This window comes from Lepidochelys kempii, chromosome 2, assembly GCF_965140265.1.
Source record: "Lepidochelys kempii isolate rLepKem1 chromosome 2, rLepKem1.hap2, whole genome shotgun sequence".
NCBI lineage: Eukaryota > Metazoa > Chordata > Testudines > Cheloniidae > Lepidochelys > Lepidochelys kempii.
The window spans coordinates 65,502,771-65,523,492 of NC_133257.1; the positions used below are offsets into that span (position 1 = coordinate 65,502,771).

At 39.6% G+C, this 20,722-nt stretch overlaps 1 protein-coding gene across 6 annotated transcripts in view; it reads right to left on the minus strand.

The window, feature by feature from the left end:
- CHD7 (chromodomain helicase DNA binding protein 7) overlaps positions 1–20,722 on the minus strand; it is a 185,565-nt gene that overhangs the window by 35,931 nt on the left and 128,912 nt on the right. For all 6 annotated transcript variants that reach the window (XM_073331067.1, XM_073331068.1, XM_073331064.1 and 3 more), the window contains 8 exons: positions 17,767–17,904; positions 16,536–16,601; positions 10,937–10,992; positions 9,253–9,367; positions 7,168–7,251; positions 5,814–5,951; positions 5,596–5,717; positions 4,867–5,110 (listed from right to left, as the gene is read on the minus strand). In XM_073331067.1, coding sequence (XP_073187168.1) covers positions 4,867–5,110; positions 5,596–5,717; positions 5,814–5,951; positions 7,168–7,251; positions 9,253–9,367; positions 10,937–10,992; positions 16,536–16,601; positions 17,767–17,904 — 963 coding nt within the window. The remainder of the gene's footprint in view (positions 1–4,866; positions 5,111–5,595; positions 5,718–5,813; positions 5,952–7,167; positions 7,252–9,252; positions 9,368–10,936; positions 10,993–16,535; positions 16,602–17,766; positions 17,905–20,722) is intronic.

Below are 20,722 nucleotides of genomic sequence, written 5' to 3' on the forward strand. Positions count from 1 at the left end.
ACTTAAACCCAGACTGAAGAACCTAGTACTGTTTCTGCATCCATTTTGCAGTCAAGTTATTATGGTTGGTGTATGCCCCAGGCTTTTAGACCCTCACTTATGGGGAGGGTGATTCTGACAACCAGTCCAGTCAGAATGTCAAACAACTTGTGAGATTTCTCTTACATGACCAAATTCTATGTCCAGAGTCTCAGCAATTCTTATAAGGAGCTCTTGGAATGACCTGAAATCATCCAGCATCAGTATCGGTTCCAAGGATACCGCCTTGTCGGATGATGATGACGACGACGACAGGCCCTTTCGTGGTAAAACAGGACATTGCTGTTGACATGATTCTGGCTCTTCCTGGTCATCTAATACAGGTGATGTGGACAGAGAAGTAGATAGGAAAGTGAGCTGTTCCTCAAATGACGTGGAGAGACCATCTCCTCGAGATCTGTGAGGACAGATCCTAGCGGGCCTATCAGGGGTGTGGCTGGCTTGTTTGGTAGCGGATAGATCAGTGCCATTCCTTTCATGAGGGCAGTTGAATCTGACTAGGAGAACGGGAAGGCCTTTCAGGGGACACTGACCACAAATCTCAGGGGAGAAATTTCTTGCTTGAAGATAGCAAAAATATGAGACTTGGTGACAGGGAGGAGGAACAGACTTACTCTATGGGTGGGGCTGAGGTATACCTTGCTCTTGGAACCAGGGTGTACATCGGTACCAGTAACTGTCCTGGCTTTCCTAGCAGCTCACATCTGGTGCTGCAGGAGCTGGGATCAGTGCTAGAGAAAGCCCTCCCTCTGTGCCACAGGCTGCTTCTTATCACCAGTCATCAACATTATGTGGGGCTTGGTGGCTTTATCCTGTGAGGTTTTAGGTGGTCTGTCCTTATGGGAGGACACTAAGCTCCACCTGGAGCCTCTGCAATCAGAGCATCAGAAGCATCAGCACCTGTGGTGTCAGGGGAATAAGTGCCAATGGCAGGTCTGTCTTCGGTGCCATCTTCTCCATGCTGGTCTTTGGAGTCACTTGCCTGCTAGATGATGTGCTGGATGAAACTGGCTTCTATGTCTTCACAGCATCCGAAGAGACCTTCACAGATTGCTCCAGGAGATGAAGTTGCAACCACGCATCTTGCAATTTATGTAGTTTTGCCGAGATTGAAAGGCAGATGCACAGCATGTGGGACTTGGAATATGCCCATCATAGGATAGGTAGAGTTTCAAGCCCATGGGTTGCAAATGCACCATGTTGAAAATCCCTCCACTGGGGATGGGTGGGGGTGTCTGCCTGTAACTGTTCAGTCCAGATGGGTTAAGGTCATTTATAGTCAATGTATAACAGAAAATCAGAAGATCTCTGAAGGTGTTATGAAGAGCTTCAAGAAGTTTAACTAAGAACAAATGGGAAGGCCACTCTCCAGGTTCTATATTACTACCATAGGCAGTAAGAGGAAACTGAGGGAAAGTTGGGGCTAGCCATCTATGCCCTCTGAAGGGAGGATTAGGTGGCAGAGGGAGTATGCACAGCTACCAACGGATACTGCTATTAAAAACAAAAATCCAGTCTCACACACATGCGCATCTAAAGTGGGATCCACAGACACATACTCAAAGAACCATGATTATACTTGACTAGTACAGAGTATTTTAGGTGTTTGAGTTCTGAAAGCCAATAAAATCAAGTCAGTAAATTCACATAGGAGTGAAATCTATTACAAGGCCAGAAGGGACCATTGTGATTATCTAGTCTGGCCTCCTACATAGCACAGCCATAGGAGTTCCCTGAATTAATTCTAGAGAGACAAGGTGGAGGAGTTAACTTCTGTTGGTGAGAAATTGAAGCTTCTGAACCACAAAGAGCTATTCTTCAGAAGATGACTAACAGAAGTTGATCCAATAAAAGATATTACCCACACCCACCTTGCCTCTCTAATATCCTGTGACCAACATGGCTATAGCTACACTGCATAGTGAATTAATTCTGTTTGATCTAGAGCAGGGGTCTCAAACTCAATTTACCTTAGGGCCAGGGCCAGGGCCAAGGCCAGTCCTCAAATCCTCCCAGCAGGCCAATAATGTCACTCACGCCACCCAGAACCCGCCCCCCCCAAACTTCTTCTCCCACCCCCGACTCCGCCTAAGGCTCTGGTAGGGAGTTTTGGTGGGGGAGAAGGTCTGGGGGTAGGGGATTGGGGTGCAGGCTCTGGGAGGGAGTTTGGGTGCTGGGTGCAGGCTCTGGGCTGGGGCAGGGGTGTGGGGGTGCAGGAGGAGGGGGTGGGGTTGGAGGCTCTGGGAGGCAGTTTGGAAGCTGGGGGGCGTGGGAAGGGGGTGCAGGCTCTGGGAGAGGGTTGGAGGTGCGGTGCTTACCTGGCGCTCCGAGACGGGGTGGGCTGGGAGGTCTCCGAGCACTGCTGCCCCCAGGCACCACCCCCGCAGCTTCCCATTGCCCTCAGGGGCACTTGGGGTGGGGGGCAGCACATGGAGGCACAGCCCGGCCCCGCCCCAGGGAGGGGCCGGCAGACAGGTGGAGCGAGCAGGCAGATGCTGCTCAGCTCTGATGCTGGGGCCCCAGTCCATTGTAAATCGCCTGGGGGAGGGCGAGCGCCCAGGGGCGGCAGATGGGACCAAGGGAGAGACCTGGCCCCAAAACTGCTGGAGCTCCGCGGGCAACTTTGGGAAGGTTTGCAGGCCACAGATGGCCCACGGGCTGCAAGTTTAAGACCCCTGATCTAGCGCATGCCTTTCAGAAAGATCTAATCTTGATTTAATGGATTTCCAGTGACAAAATTCACAACCTTTGACTGTTAAAAATACGTGCCTTGTGTCTGCTCTGAATTTGTCTAGCTTCAGATTCCAGCCAGAGGATCTTGTTATACTTTTATCTACTAGATTGAAGAGCTCTCTATCATCAAATTTCTGTTCCCCATGTAGGTATTTTAGACCATGATCAAGTCACCCCTTAACTTTCTCTGACAAACTAAACAGATTAAGCTCCACGTCTCGCTCTATAAAGGCATGTTATCTAATCCTTTAATCTTTCCTCATGGCTCTTCTCTGAACCCCCTCCAATTTTTCAACACTCTTCTTGAAATGTAGCCACAATATTTGCGCTTCAGTGCCAAATACAGAGGTAAAATCACCTCTTTATTCCTGCTTGTACTTCCGTTAATACATCCAAGGATCACATTAGCTCTTTTGGCCACAGCATTGCACTGGGAACTCATCTTTTTTAGAGTCACTGTTTCCCAGGAGAGAGTCTCTCATTCTGTAAACATGGATTTTGTTCTTAGATATATAACTTCACTTTTGGCCATACTGAAACACACGTTGCTTGGTTGTGCCCAGCTGGATATGTGATCTAGATTACATTTCATCAGTTACCTGTCTTCTTCATTAGTTACCACTCCCACAATCTTTCTGCCATCTGTGGACTTTATTGATTATTATTTTATATTTTCTTCTAGTTCATTTATAAAAATATTAAATTGCTTAGGAACAAAAACCGATCCTTAAAGGACCCCAGCAGAAACACACTGGCTCAATGATTAGGATTACCTGGTTACAATTACATTTTGAAACTTATCCTTTAGCTAATTTTTAATCCATTTAATGCCAAATTTATACCATTCTCGTTATTTTAATAAAAATAACTGTGTGAAACAAAATCAAATGCCTTACAGAACTCTATGTATTTCACATCAACACTATTATTCTTTATCAATTAAGCTTGTAATCTCATCCAAAAAGATATCAAGTTAATTTGACAGGATCTATTTTTCATAAACCCATGTTCGTTGGCATTAATTATAAACTGAAGCCCTATTATTCAGAAGATAAGTACACTGAAGCTGCAGTTTTTAAAATCCTTCTACTTTCCCAGTACTATTTTGCCAGCACCAACAACCTCCCTCCATAGATGCAAAGTGTTTTAGACATGCTAGCTCACTTCCCAAACATTGACTAGTAAAGAAACCAGCTATCTGCCAGAGGTCATGGCATCTCACTCATTTTAATAGTAAACAACCTGCACTAAATTTATTAAAAGTTAGAGGACAATAATTACTGAACTATGTTTTCTCCATTATGCAGCAACATATAAAAAGGTGGATTTTAGGATCAGATTTTCTTAATCCAATCATATGTTTTTAAAATGTTGTTTGGTTCTCCCTATAGCCCCAACACCTATCATCCCAACTAATTTTCTATTTCTCGCATGTTCTATTCAAAGTGCTTTTTGGGGTTTATTTTATTTTTCTGGATTTTCAGCTATTTTGGAGTTTTATGCAGGTATCCAAAATCAGAGATTTTGGGGCTCTTTATATATGCTGTTGTGAGAAAAGTATATTATATTACTTTAATATAGTACTGTGCACTTTAATGAAAAAATGTTTTAAACAGAAATATATCCAAGTGCACATGGGGGACCTTTAGTGAGCACCAGCAAGGTCTACACAGACCAATTAATGCACAGCACAATAGTGCACATTAGAAATCACGCCCCTGTAATATTACTCTGCTTAAACAAGGCTTTAGATACAAGTAACCATTTCCAGTGTTAATTGCATAAACACTGCTTTTTTTTTTTTGTACTGGGGTTGTTTTATTGGTGTTTATTAGTTAAAACCTAAAATTAGAAACCTTAACTATTCACTTTCCCATATTCTCTTTCATGCACAATGGCTTGTCATCAAGATTGTGGTGATCTCAAGAAATATTTGTGCAATTTATGGCAGCTGAAAATATAGAAATTTCCATTAAGCTGGATTCTACCTTAGCAGTATTAGAAATTGATGTTCATAGCACATAAAACTCAACCCACTACAGCCTCATTACTTCATTTTTTAAAATTACAGTTTTACACAATTCCAAAAAGTACCTGTGGATCTTTGAAGTACATTTCATATAACTGAATGGTCCGCCGGCTGGCTTGACTCCCATGATACACAACAACATTCAACTCTGTCCAGGTGCGGAACTCCCTTTCCCAGTTAGGAATTGTGGACAGTGGAGCAATAACCAAGAAAGGACCGTGGATTCCTTTCAAATAGATCTCATAGAGAAATGTAATAGACTGGATAGTTTTTCCCAACCCCATTTCATCTGCTAAAATGCAGTTTCGTCTGAAAAATAATACAAATGGCTCTATTACTGCTCTATTCTGAATATGGCATTTACAAAACAAAACATCTATAAAGCTAAAATCTGCAAGACAGATATATAAATAGATTAGTATGGATTTAAACAGGAAAAATACTCTCAAAAAGTTTTAAATAACTAGTATATTAGCAGATGTTGCAACAGGATCATTATATTTCTCATTATATAGTTCTCAAGTATAGGTGTGTGTGTACATATATAAATATATATGTTTGTCACATAATAAAAACATATGTATACATAAACATTATGTAACATGTTTTATATATATAAATAAAACTATATAATAGCTATTAATTTTATGTAATCCAAGTAATAAAAATAGTTAACATCATTTTGAAGTCTCACTTTTAAAAGACTATAAAACATTGAAAATATTAACATTAAATTTAAACTATCAAATCTGCTCTAAAGCAGCAGTTCTACAATAAAAAGTTACTTTACGCACGTGTTGTACCAGTTGAAAAGAAGCCAGTTTACTCCCTCCAACTGGTATTCCCTGAGTTTGTTATTGTTTTTGTACTCTCTGGAACTCTCCGATTTCTTCCAGTCATCAGCAGGAGGTCGCTCCTGTTTCAAATACAGCAAATCCCATTAGTGGTTTCTGAAAGACCACATTACTTAGCTATTTTCAAATAAAATCCTCTATACAGAGCCAATTCTTACCACACGCTCCATTTGTGGCTCCCTAGACATCAGTTTCTCAAATTCTTCAATCTTAGCTTGGTCTATGTCTTGCTTCAGCTCCCATGTGCTATCTTCATAAGGAAGTGAACACCACTTCACCAGATAATGAGTAACAGGCTTTGTTTTTGATCAATAGTTAAAGAAAGGATAAAATTAGATTCAATGTAAAACAATTCAAACTTTTCTACATGACGTGTAACTAATTAAAGGAAAGCTGCAGTGTAACATGAAAGATACTCTAGACACTATATACAATGAAAAAGAATTAACAGATATTTTTAAAAATGACTTTAAAACATCCAAAAGGATAATTTAACAGCAAGCTGACCTGTTGTGAACCTGATGATTTAAGATAAAAATGAAGGGAATGCAGTTCACCACCAAGATGAGTGGCAAAGCTAAATTTTGTAATTTTAAACCCCTAAAATTAAACAAAATTTTAGAATAAATGAAAACTTTGCTTTACAATTACGAAGGTCCCCTGCCTTTGCCACACATTCAGATGGTGAGCTGTATTCGTCCTGCCAATGTAACATCACAAACTTCGCAGGAAATCCAGAATCATTGAAACAGCAACTGTCAATGGGAGACATCACTATTCACTGATGCAGTGATAACAAAACAGAAATCAGTGTTACTAAAGCCTTTTCTGCTCTCAAGAACAGAATGGTCCACTGCAGTTCTCCTGGAAGTCAACCACGCAAGTGATCCTGCTCAGGGGACGGGGTCGTAAGTGAGGAGCTGACAATTTAGGTTCTTGTGTAATGATGATTAGAGAGGATTAACAAAGTGCCTAGCTCCTTTGGTGATTGTGAATTAGAAATTCAGATTCTATATGGTTTAATAACTACTTAGCTGTATATTTAACTTCTATAAATGACCAGTATACTTTCTTTTAAAAAGATAGCAATTATCATGAGCACTTTATTTTACAAAAATAGGTACATTATTAACCTACATGCTTTTTCTACTTTACAGACATATCCAGAGGGAAATAGTTTAGGAAACATATGCGTTTTGAACTATTACTAAAGAGCAAAATGCTAACAACTAGACATCTTGTCATGTTCTGATCAGGTCTAATGGAAACCAGGCTTTTTAAAATTTGAAATGTATTGTTGGATATCCAAAAACAATTCACTAAAGAGTGGTAGACTATTAGGTCTATGAACTTTACTGCAGCAGCATGTGCATGCATATACATATCCCTGTCATAATGCTCTCCATCCTCACTTCTACAGGATGAAGTAAGTCATCAAAACCTACTGAAGTTTCTAATATTTAGATAGGCAGTTGTACAAATGACTGAAGATGTACCAACAGTTTTCTTTACCTCTCCATTATCATCTGTGCTATGTGAAAAATCCATTATTCTATCAACTTCCACATAGTCTGGATTAAAAAGCTCATCATCAATCTGTTGAAAGACAGCAGGTGAGGGGGGGGGGTGGAATGGGGAGGGAAAAAAAAAAAAAAAACTTTGTTAGCCTGTCCTTGGACCAAAAATTATACTTTTCACCAGGTAACAATATTTTGGGTTACGGCAACATCAAATTTATATTTGGCAACCTTCATCATGTTAATTGAAATGCCACAATTCAGCAAGATCATTCCCCGTGAGGAAATCAGACTTCTCAGACTTTGTTAACTGGGCCTCTTAATTACTGTGTGAAACCTTTTACTGTGAGAGAATGTTTAAGAATATTTTAAATGAAGTGTGAAATTACAATTCACTAATGAGCAATCGAAAAGGCTTATGGCATGCAATGCATTTAGCATTCTTGAAAACTACAGCTTGCAATAAAGAAATTAGAGCTGTGTACACTAAGTGCCATTAGATTACCATAACTACAGGAGTTGTCAGACTGCTTCATAAGCAAGCTTCAGAGAATATTATTCCAAAAAATGAAAAGCAAACAAAAAACAATGCCCTCCCCGAAGTTTGTAATTTGTTACCTCTCTCTTCCACCCCAAGTTCTTTACTCAGTGCTATATGCACAGAAATGCTCTTTCATTCTTTTGCTTTGTACTCAACTACTTTAATGGCTGTGTGTGGTGGGGAGAAAGGTAAGGAAGAGTTGTAAGAATGTATACAGTTTAATATTTTGACAGCTTACTCAAATAAAAAATACCTACAAGCACTTGTTAAACAGAAATGGTATACTCAAAAATATAAATAGTAAAGTGAAATACATGGCCTGGTCACTGAAGAATAACGTTACATACATTTCACATATTGCTTTAACAATGTTGTGTCATTAGCCAATTTTTCTAGAATGCATATAAGACAAAGTTTGGCAAATATTTCAAGTATCGGGGTTCTTCTGAGATACCCGTTTAATCTGAATGTTTCTTAGTCATTACAATTACCTGATACAGCTGTCCTCCCACTTTCCAATTAATTCAAAAGCATCTTTTAGATGCTTTGACCCATGACTCAGACATTTTGTACCTATTTGTAAAAGCACAGAATGTGGAAAATGGGAGAATTCTGGTAAAATTTACACAAATCTCTCTCCTAACTATATTTGGTCAGAAACCAACAACAAACGAAGTACTGTATTAAATAAAAACTCATAAAACAGAAAAAAAAAAGGATCAGGTACTAAACCCTTTATTTCAAATTACTAAATTTTGCTGAAAGGTAAGGTTTCACAAGGCAAACCAGCAAAGCTGGCCTTTTATTAGCAAGACCTCTGCTATAGTACTGCTTGTGGTGCTAAGTGAAATTAAATTGGTGATCAAAAGCTCAGAGTCCCTAGTGGGCAGTAGTCCAAATCACAGAAAATTTCCATGCATTTTTCTGGCATAATTGGCTGCTCAGGAGAGAGCTCTGGTACCGATTCTGCAGGAAACTCAGTCTTTTCAGTCACTATGTATAGCTGAGTAGGGCTTGGAATTCAGAACTTTGAAATAATGTAAGATCAACAATTTGCTAAAGTCTATTTACTTACAACCCATATGGCTTACTTAAAAAACATGTTTAAATTTAAGAGAATGCTTCCGCACCTGCATGTCATCTTAAATTCTAAACAGACCTTTGTCTCCAATTCTTTTCTTCAGAATAGAGATGCTACGAATCAGGATGATATCACAATCATTTCCAGATTAAATTGTGATGGGATCAAGTTATCTTAGAACAAATAAGCAATGGGAAGACCAAGTAACTTCCTGTTTATAAAAGTGAGCAATTAACCATTTACTTGTAAGAAGCAGCAACTATAAACAGAAGCTGGATAACTTTATGTAACTGAATTCGAAAGCCTCTGAATTTAGCTTAATATTTTTACATTGTGATGAAAGCTAATTTTATATCAACCAGATGTTCAAAATCTTATGCACATATAAGGGATTTAAGCATTTATCAGCATATCCCTTAAAAAAAATCGAACTCAAATAGTTATGAAAACAGCCATACCTCTGAGAGGAACTTGTTCTGACCCTGCTTTGCCTTAAACCGCTTAACCTTTTGCTGAATTCTCTTGTCTTTGTCCAACTGTTCTACAGATGCCCACTGACAATGAAGGTAAGAGCTAGAAGATGGAATAAAGAAAAACTTCTTCAAAGCAATCCCAGCCCAAATGTTTCCACTGCATACTCCTATTTGCTTCCCTGCATCTATTCCTCTCTCTAATTTTCCCCCAAACTTTTACTGGCAACTGAACAGGGTAGCACCATGTTATCTGGAATAGCAGATACTATCTTTCATTAAAATAATCACCTTTATTGGCAGCAACTGTACTTACTATCTAATAAAGGTATTGGTCAGAAACATCAGTATGGCTCATATATACATACCTCACACTTCTGGCCTTTGGCTTAAGAGTGCTCAAGATAAATTTTATCGGGAGCATTCAGAATATGTAACAAGACAAAAATGTACACACTATAAACTTCACTACTTATCGTTACATTCAAAAGTATAGTGGGATTAAAACAGTCTAAAAATACCTTTAAATCCATTGTGTTACACTGTGCATATCTCTAATGTAGAGCTGTAATTAGAGGCCCTGTGCAAGCCAATTAGCACTATAAGACAATTTTAATCATACTTTTGGGAATATTCAATAATCAATAGCTTAAGCCTTAACACATTTTCTTAAAGATGAAATGTTCCATTATCATAAACCTGCAATTAAAATTGGTTTTATTTTAAAATTTTATTTTTAAGTAATAAAAAGTTCAATTATCAAGTTATACAATTACTATCAAATCACACATCATAAGCATCGGTCACATGTGGTTAACACTACAATAAGAATTACAAATAGAATGAAACAAAACAAACAGGATTTAAGCTATTAATCATGTCAGATCAATATGAAACAAAGGACAATAAAACTGGGTAGTTTAGCTGCTTATATTTTATAATCAGTATAGTTAAAAGGAAGTCAACCTGCAATTAACTGGAAATGCAAGTGAATTTCTATCAGATGTTGAAATTTATTTTACCATTTTAATAGGTTAAGTTTCTCAATTAGGCCCTTCTCTTTCTCCCTTCTCTAAAAAGGAAAATACACTATAGCTCAGAGTCAAAAGTGATATAATATGCTTCCATTGCTAATACTGGACATTTCAGGAAAATTTAGCTGCCATCATGAAACTGTTGGAAATAAAATTCTATTTAGCAGTCTAATAAAAGGTCAGACATTTTGTTGAACACTCACTTTTTTTTGGCTGGGGGGAGAGGGGGTGAGGGAGAGAGCAGAGAGGGAAGGAATGTAAAGGTTAATTATTCTTATGACCTTTCTAGTAAATTAAGAAATTAAGGCTCCAATGCTGCAGTCAGATCTATGGAGGCCTAGGTGCCTGTCTGCATGGACCTAACTGCAGAATCAGGGCCTCATTAAGAAAAATCAAAGCCAGTTTGACCTTGCTCTTATAATGGCTTCATTTTAGATAGAAGACTTAAAGTCATACAGATAAGAATGTATTCAGTCACCAAATCTAGCACCATGTCAATGCCAAAATGCCTATTATTATTCATTGTTTAAGGTGAGATGTTAATAGTGTGTCACTTTCTAAATACAATTTTGAACAAAATATTTGGAACCTGCTGATATTTTTAAGGAAAAAAGTAACAAAAGTTACAGCTTACTTACAAGTTTTTATACTTTACATAGAATTCCTCTGTTTCCACTTCCTCTTCATTCTCCATCTGTAACAAAATAAGATTTCAACTGTGTGTTGAGCTACTAAATATCCCAATAGTTTTAACCATTCCCTCCAACTAAAGTACAGTATATTGTCCAAAGGTATTACTGATTAAAGTTTCAGAAAAGAGCGCACACTTGTACATGTGTGTTTATATGGGGGAGATGTATGAAGGGAAATGGAGAAAAGGATATGGGTAAGAAGTTTCCTCCATCAGCTTACTCAAGCACATATTACACTGCTTACTACAACTTCCAAGACATGAATCATTTTAACTCCTCCCTAACCACATGCAGCTTCATTCACAACAACCTCACCCCAAATCTGGCTTTCTGCCAAACCCACAGTGTTAAATAGAAGCCAAGCGTACCATTTTCTCAGGCAGCAGCCAATTAGCAACTGCACTCCTGAATACCATATGTATTATTTTTGGCCGGATCATGGCGACTTTACATTGTGGGTTTTGTAATGTTTTAAAATAGACTTTTAAAGGGGGTTTATGCCTCCATATAGTTAATAACACTAAACAAGAAGCCATATAAAACTAAGCCATGTACTTCTGCTATAATTTTAGTGTATCACTGTTCATGGATTTAGTTTTACTCAATGGTGCAATTAAATTCACTCAGGCAAGATGTCTCACATACAGAGCAGCCAAATTAAATTAACACCAAAATACTACATTTAAGCAAGGTTGAATTTGTGAAACAAACCAGCAAAGCCAAGGGCATTCAGTGTTAAGGGTTGAGACTGTGCTTAACTCATCCCTGGTGCCAGAGTATGGGGGAAACATATGGCATGTAATTCAACATCAAAGTCTTATTGCTGAACCCTCCTATAGGGCAAATTAAGGACAAATTTGAGGACTGCCTCAAATTTAGGCTTTTGTTTATTTCACAACATTAAGTTAAACAGTTTTTGTTGTGTTAATATGCTTTGGAACTGTTACTGTCTATTATATAACAATTTTCAAAACTGACGCAGCACACATAAGCAGGGTCAGTTCTTGGGGTTCTGTGAAAAGTATTATGTTCAGGGCTACATATACCTACATTCCCTCCCTATGCCTTGAATCCTCACCTCCACATATTCCACCCCTACCGTTAAACCCCTCATTACAGAGGGAGAAAGGATGTGATGTCCTGAGACAAAGATGAGACTACTTATCTGCCAGTATTAAAAACATTCTGCTCCCTAGCTATTCTGTTAATTCATTCCATTGCTATTGACAGTAGCAATAGCTGCTCTCAAACTCTGTTCCAGCACCCTCATGTTTCTACTCTTTGCAGTAGCAACAATAGCTGCTCTCAGCTCTGTTCTAACATACTTGTGTTTCTATGCTTTGCTTCACCAAGTACTCCCTCTCTTAATATATCAGGGAGAAATTGACACCATCCTACTCCATGCTCCCTTTGCCCCCTTCTCAGGAAAGGAAGTAACACCACCCTCCATAGAGATTTCCATGCTGAGTTACATCAGGGGAGAGAAGGAAAGCGGTCTTTCCTCCAGCTTGATATCTCCAGTTTCTCCTAGCTCCTATGTAGGAAGGGATGAACAATTCCCAGTCTTAATTCTGCAGGAATAGGTTGCATAGCCACTCCATGAAGACACCTCCAAAAGAGGGAGTTTGAACACCACCAAGGCTTTCCCACTCAAGACAACTAATGGTATGTGGAGATTTCTCAATTGGATATTTGTATTTGGAGGTCCTAACATAATAGAAGTACAAACTCCAACTAGGAGTATTTTAGTAATCTGAATCTTGTCAGCATCTCTCTCTGATACCAACCATTTAGGAAAGTAGCTCCTAGTAAAAATAAATACATAAATACATAAATACAGATTTAAATATCTGGTGATCATTTTAGAACTTGTACTTTATTTACACTATGGCCTAATCTCTCTATTTTTATTTTTACATTGAAAAATTTAAATGCCAATACCATCTGAAAACTGATTGATGTGTATAACATCTATATAATTTTAAAGTTAGCAAACGGGTTTTTGTTTTTATTAATTTAGCATACTTCTGCTAGGGTTTAGCCTTATGAAAATGTCTCCACTCGATAAATTAACACCATAATGATTTACACTGAAAATGCTGACAGACTGACTCTGTACTGTTGCAGTACCAGAATGTGTTACTATATTTCCTAATAGAGAATTAAACTTATTTTGTGTGCAATAAATACACTTCTTTTCGTCAAACTGTATGTGTCTAAGTCACTCTTTAAAGCAAATACTTTGGAAACAAAACTCACGTTGAAAAACATTTAGAAGTAAGTTTTGGCTAACACATTTACAGTAACCAAAAAGGAATAATCTTTTTCAAAGTCCAAGAACTAATCTACTTGTTCTCTGTGCATCTAAAAACCCCAAGGTTGACAATACATTGATGCAGCACAAATTATGGAAAGCAGCTTAAGCATATTGTATAACTGTAGCCTAAAATATTCAACCATGAACTTTGTTGTGACTCAATAAAAATGGACTGATGTCAGACTAAGTAGAATGTTTGTGTGTTTCTCCAATACCGATGGAGTCCGAAGATGGTATCCATCCTGTTTGAGCAGTCATGGATACGCTAAGTAGGCCTGATTAGAGCTGGCTGAAACATTTTTGAGGAAATATATACTGTTTCATTGAAGCTGAAACATTTCACTGAGATGTATCTGTTTCCATGAAACTTTTGTCAGGATGGTTTTTAGGTCCGTTGCAGGAAGGAGGCAAGGGAAAGGAGAGGACAGAGACTATTGCTGACTGACAAGGGTACGTGCCTGGGATGTGGTAGAACCAGGTTCAAGTCCCTGCTCTGCAGTACTAAGGGATAAAAAAATTCTTCTCAAAAACTGCTGTGAAACAGAGGTGTCATCCTCCAGTCAGCTCTAGCACTGATCTCTAGAACTAACTGGCAACTCTGTTTATAATCTTAACAGAGGATTGAATGATCATCTGGACTGAACTACACTCACAGTCCAGTGGCGATCCAGATCACCACTTCCTCCAGGAGAACGTTATAGCATACATTACTGGGATAAGCTTGCATTGCAACTGCCTGTACTTTACCCACTCTGTGGCAATATTTGCAGATAGTTATTGAGACTACTGAGGACTAGAGAAGACTAGTAAGACTAGAGTAAATTCAGAAACAGTTGAAAGTTAGATGAATGGTTAGAACAAGGGACGATGAAATTCACTATTGACAAATGCAAAGTAATATACACTAGAAAGAATAACACATCACAGGATTCTAAACTATCCAGTTCAGAAAAGATTTGGGCATTGGCAGCTGGGTGAAAACATCTACTCAGCATGCATTATTAGGCATATTTTCGGTATATTCTTTCTATAAATCAGTTGTATGCCTTCATTTTGAATATATTTGCTTCTAGTCAACCCATCTCAAAGAAGATATAGCAGAAATAGGGGGCAGTGGTCCCAGAATGGGTGACAAAATGATTACAGACATGGAACAGCTTCCATGTGAAAATAAACTGAAGTGACTGGGACTGTAAGTACAGAGGGGGGACATGACAGAGGTATTAAAACAGTAAATTGGCTGTACAGCTAAATTGGCACTATTTACCCCCTTATAATAAAGGCAAGGGAACATTCAATAAAACTAAATGACAGAAAATTTAAAACTGAAAATATTTTATCTACTTAAATGTTTTATATAATGAAATGGTTTACATTTTGTTTTCTCTACATTTAAATAAAATGAGTTTTAAGCCCAATGTTTTAGGCTCTTTACGCAGAAATATTTTGCATCGAGCAATTCCAAAACCATACCCAGGATATTTTGGTGGAAACCAGTATAATTCAATGACAATAAAGCTGTTCAAAAGCAGTCTGATTATCTAATATTGTCCTTTGGTAGGACAAAATCTTTTGTTGCATCCCAATTTGCTGAGAGGTTTCCCAGTGAAGCCTTTTCTAGAGTTTATTTTGTGTACGGATCCTGATCACAGCTATTTTACTTTGATTACTAATCTAGCAACCATGGTTTTGATTATATCAGTAAGAGTGTAAAAGATTTAATAAATGCACAGTTGGGTACTTTAGATGTTAACATTTAACATCCTCAAATCCATTTTTGGTGTAGGGAGTAGGGTTGAGATGGAGTAGAAAAGGGAGAGAGGATAGATACCCCTCAAACCTGTGAATGCAATCCATAAAAAACATTAAAGGAAGAGCTCAAAACAGAGCTTGCCTCCAGCAGAGCTTGTAATCAAAGACATGCAGGCAGCCGACCAACCACTTCCCACAAACTGCAGCAAAATACACACTGCCCATGGGTAATCACACCTTTCCTTGCAGAGAAGAGGACGAAGAGAAGAATAATTGGTGACAAACTGCCTCCAATGTAAAGACATTTATGAAGAGACCAGATTCTCCACTGTTGTCTAGAGGACCATCAGGACAACTAATTACTGAATTTAAGATTACAATAAATTTACCTGAAAAAATAAGCCTGTGGGTTGAAATACAAAACATAGTTCTGAACCATGATAAAGTTAGAATTATTGTGCTGTGACAACTGGAAGGCCAAGCCATCAGTGAAATTCAATCAAAAACACTCATGACATGAATTTAGATTTATAAAACACTTGAAAGTACTAGTACAGCCAGGAGTAAGGTTCAAAAGTTAAAAAACCCTATGAAACCCCCACAAGAATTGAGGCAAAGTCTTTTCCTCTCCTTTTGGAATACACTCTCCTAGGACATGTGAAAGTCTTAATTTAATCATGATGAACCTGAATATATTTAGGTGATTCACGTAAGTTGAATTTCACATAAAAGCTACAGCATAAACAACGAGTAAGCTAGAAAATGTCTTGTAGAATTCAAAAATGTTTAGACCTTTGGTAAATGACGGTCCTCTTTGCACTTCCCACAGAGTAAGAAAATCCAGTATTTTGGAATTAGCATGTTATTTTGCTGTACAGGTCAGCCAAGCTCTATTGAGGAACTCCTGCTTCTGCGTTCAGCAATACGATTGCGCAACAGACATACTGTGGCTAGGGGATTGGAGGAGAACCATGTTAACCCTTCCCTTGCCTCAAACTGCAGTATTCAACATATTTCTGCAGATGGCCAGATGTGATCCTCTTGATCACATGTTGGTTCTGTTAATGGCCTGGGGATGTCCACTGTGAGAGAATTTGAAATGAAAAAAAGCTTGCCCATGATTTTACCACAAATACAAAATATTAAAGACTTAAGATTCCAGAGAAGGATATCTCCTATTACACCTCCAAAGCAGTAAGTGGTACTCCAGTGTAAGTTCTGATAAAGTGAATGCATTTACAAAAAGTAAAAATTCTCATTTGTACATGCACAGAAAAAAAAATGGAAGGTCGATTACATAAAGATTTTCTTGCTTGTGTGTGACACACACACACTTAAACAGCCTATATAATGGCACTTTTAAGGAGCCCTGTCCCTTCACTACAGCACCTGTTGAACTGGAAATATTTAAACTTTGAACATGAAAAAAACTAAATTGGGTGTGGGCATCTTTTGTTTATTAAAACCAATAATTACCTGTTTCTTGACTGAACGACTACTCATTATTTTTTCTACTACTGGACCTTCAGCATCAGCCGATTCCTGCAAAACGAAGGTTGCACCAATAGTTACAGAAGCAAGCGGAGTATTTTTGGTCTTTAGAAACTTTCTTCAGGAAGGCATCCTTTAATAGTTTATCATAATCAGATCATAATCATAGTTGCAGGGAAAAAAATTCTGATACATGGACTGTAGAACTCAATTGCATTTAATGCCTTTAAAATGTAATTTCCACCAGATTTAATCAGAAATATTTTTAATACAATAGGAGGCTGACTAAATTCTTTGTTGACATTCATTGGTGGGAATCACTCCAGCAGAAAGGCTAATCAGTGACACACTGCATGTGCCAGAGACGTGTGTGTGTTTTCTTCTTATGTAATTACGTGGCCAGTTACTTCTCCCATAAAGCTGAACACCTGCTCTGTTACCTAGATTCCCAAAGCCAAAGGACCTTGAAAAACCCCAGTTGGCAATGCACAGTAACAGTGTCCACATGATAGCTGTCAAAGATACGTTTGTCCCCACTATCAAAGCTGCAGGTAAACATACCCATGCCTCTTCTGTTAGGGGTATTTATAGGAGATCACAAATGACATTTCACAGAGCTTAACATAGCACAAATTGCCAGATGAAGTACCAAAAAGCATGTATGCATTCACCAATGGCATGTCGGTTAGTTAAGTGAAGTAGTGATATGAAAGGAGCACTACAAAACAATAAGATTGTTATAGTCATTCGTGCATTATTACCCCTCATTTTATTCAAACTATTTTATCCATCATTTACATTGCACAGAGAATAAAGTGTACCCTGCTGGGTACTACAAGGCAGTAATTTCATAAAGGGGTTCTTATGGTGCCTAGCAGCAGGAGACAAGCTTGAGTGGTTTATTAAAGTCATAGAAGCCAGACCACTGAATTCACAGAGGTAAATTCAGTCTTCTTGCAGTCTAGTTTTAGGCTTCTCCTTAGCAAAGACCATTATATTTCACTGAATTGAGTCAAATTACATATTGTAGGCTTGCAAAAAAACAAAAAAACCCAAATCATGAATGAATATAGCCTTTAAGAACCTAAACAACTAATTTCTTTTTGCTAACCTAAGATGAAAATCCCTTAGTAAAGAGGCAAACGCTTAAAATTTTAAATACCTAGGATGCTGTTACAACATTTCCAGTCCATCTATGTTTGGAATATGAACTGACCTGTAGCTCTGACTGAGACGTATTTGAAGGAGAGTCTCTTCCTGCAGCATCCGCATCATCAGCCTCCTCATCTGAAATCTTGAACTCCAGGTCTTCTGTGTAACGTTTTCTCTTAACCTGCCTGCTGGATCGCCTTTTCTAAAAAGAGATCATTGATATTCTTTGTAAGAAACAAAAAGGTGGGGTACAGAATAAATACGAAAAAATCATCTTTACAGTTTTCATACACTGTACTACTTTTTAAAAAGCAATTAACAGCATTCTGGTAGTGACACTAAAATTAAAGTGGCATTTTCACTGTAAACTTTTTTAGTTGTTTGCAATTTTTGCAAAAAAGTTTAGACTAGAATTCCTCATGCTTGTTTCTGAATTGGAAGAATGTTTTATTTATTTCTATTTTAATATTTAGCCATTTATAGAACTCATATGCAAAAAGGTGAATTTTCCTTAGTTTTGTTTTCGTAGTTTCAGACTTGGTATATATGTAGTTATGAATGAAGACAGTTGCACTCACTGAGGACCTCATCTTCATTATTTCATTGTCAACTGAGGGCCTATACACTTTGCAGAATTAAGCCCCTTGTTTAAAGTTTTGGGTTTTTTTTAAATCTCCAAATTTGAAAATAGAGGCTAGCGAAAGTATAGTACAATATTTAACTTAACTCCAGATAATGTATTGAAGTTTTATTCTAGTCAATCATGCTTTTAGTAATTCCAGGGAGAGCTGGTAAAGACCCATATATTTAGGTTGCTTCACACCTTCTTTTATAAAAGATTCTTGAGAATCTCCAACATCTCCACTGTTAAAGCCGGACAAAGCCCTGGGGCTAGATATGTTTTCTGCTTGTCCCATGAAATTCTATTCCAGTTTTGCTGATACACAGACTTTGAGGAAAAATTCACTATTTCCCTTTTCTCACTTTCATCCCTCAGGAGAATTGCTGGTAGATGCCAAACAACAACTGAATATGAACATTATAAGGTAAGACCACACTGCTGCCAAAGAAGCAGTAGCAGCTCTCCCTGCAACCCCCTTCCTGTACTGGGAACACAGAGGAGCTGCTACGGTAGCCACAGTGGAATAGAAGGGGAATGCCAAATAAAGTCCCTCCACTGACCTGGCACATCGCCACAACAGCACCCTCTGGCACAAGATAGGGTAAGGGGGCACCACACACATACACACCCCCCCTCCCACATGGAGACAGTTGGCCCAGCCTCCCTCAAACCACTCCCCTGACTCAGCAAATACTGTCAACAGCCTATTCCAGAGGTGGGCAAGCTACGGCCCACAGGACCCTCTTGCCGGGTCTTGCAGAGATGCAGCCTGACCTGGTGCTCTGTGTGGCACGGTGGCGTGGCTGGCTCCAACCAGGCGGCACAGCTGCCTGGTCTGGTGCTCTGGGCAGCATGGCTGTAGCACCACCCACCACCATTGCTCCAGGCAGTGCGGTAAGGGGGCAGGGAGTGTTAGACATAGGGCTGGGGAGTTAGGGGTGGCGGTTAGGGGGAGAGGGTGTGGTATGGGGTCGGGGGCAGTCATGGCAGGGTTGGATGGGGGGGGCAGGGGTCCCGGGGGGGCCAGTCATGGCAGGGTTGGATGGGGGGGGCAGGGGGCAGTCAGGGGCAGGGGTTCTGGGGGTGGTCAGGAATGAGAGGAGGGGTTGGATGGGGCGGCGAGGGGCAGTCAGGGGCTGGGGGGTCAGGAGACAGGGAACGGGGGTGAGGAGGTTGGATGGGGCAGGAGTCCCGAGGGAGCGGGGAGGTGCACTTGCCTGTGCTGTCAGGGGGCAAAAAGCAGGGGGTGTGGGTGTGTGTCAGATAGGGGGCAGGGGCTGGGCCACGCCTGGCTGTTTGAGGAGGCGCAGCCTCCCCTAACCGGCCTTCCATACAATTTCGGAAACCTGATGTGGCCCTCAGGCCAAAAAGTTTGCCCACCCCGGCCCATTCCCTTCTTCAGGATAACCCACTTCGCTTCTGCCAGGTAATGTAGTTAGTCCTGTGTCACTACTCTATGCTGTAGTACTGAAAGTTCAGGGTTCATACCCTATGGCGAATGCATGATGAGTTGTTACAGTTGTACAAAAATTCCTCCCCCCCACCTCTTTTTCTTTAAAAGATTAAGGAATTACATGTATCTAAAAAACAAATGAAAATATTTAGAATGTGGTCGAAACATTTCAATCACAAAGTCTAGGACACACAAGATAGAAAATAGTTTTACAGTTTTCAGTGCAATCTTAGTTGTTCTCTTGGACATGTGCATTATGAGAGAACATTCAGTTACATGGTCAGATACTGCGTTTGCCAGGGGACTCCTGCCTCATTTAGCATGCATGCTGGACATACAAGAGGGCAGAATTAAGATTGCAAGGACAACCATAGGTGGTGTGAGTCTCTCTCATTTGGGGAGGCTAAGCCCAGGAGTGCCAGTAGCTCCCTAGAAGTGGGGGACCCCTCAGTGTCCAGACTGTTGCCAGGCCCCTGCCCCACCCCTCCTCCTGAGACCCTGCCCACACTCCCCTGTGGCCATCCTTGCTGCCTCTTCCGCTCACGCTCCACCTCTTCCAAGGCCCCATCCGCTACTCACTCCTCTCTGGCCCTCAGCCCTCCCATTTTTTTCTGCCATAAGGGTGGAGCAGGAGGAAGGGAGGGGTGGAGCTGAGGCCAGGGCCACCGTCTGGGCACTAGTGCCTCCCCTCCACACTTTTAGGGAGCTTTGGTACTCCTGCTCCCAAGGTGCAAAGGGGGCTGGTCTCCAAAGGAAGGTGAGCTGCATCCAGCATCTGTCCCACACATGGCCAGCCTCTTATTTTGGGGAGGCTTAAACTTCCCCAGGCTCTTGTATGTGCTGCCCATGTAGACAACCATAGATCTGAGATTTAAGTTTTGAGTGTTTGACTTTGCAACCTAAATAATATGCTTACATTAAGACAAGTTAATTCAAATATATGTT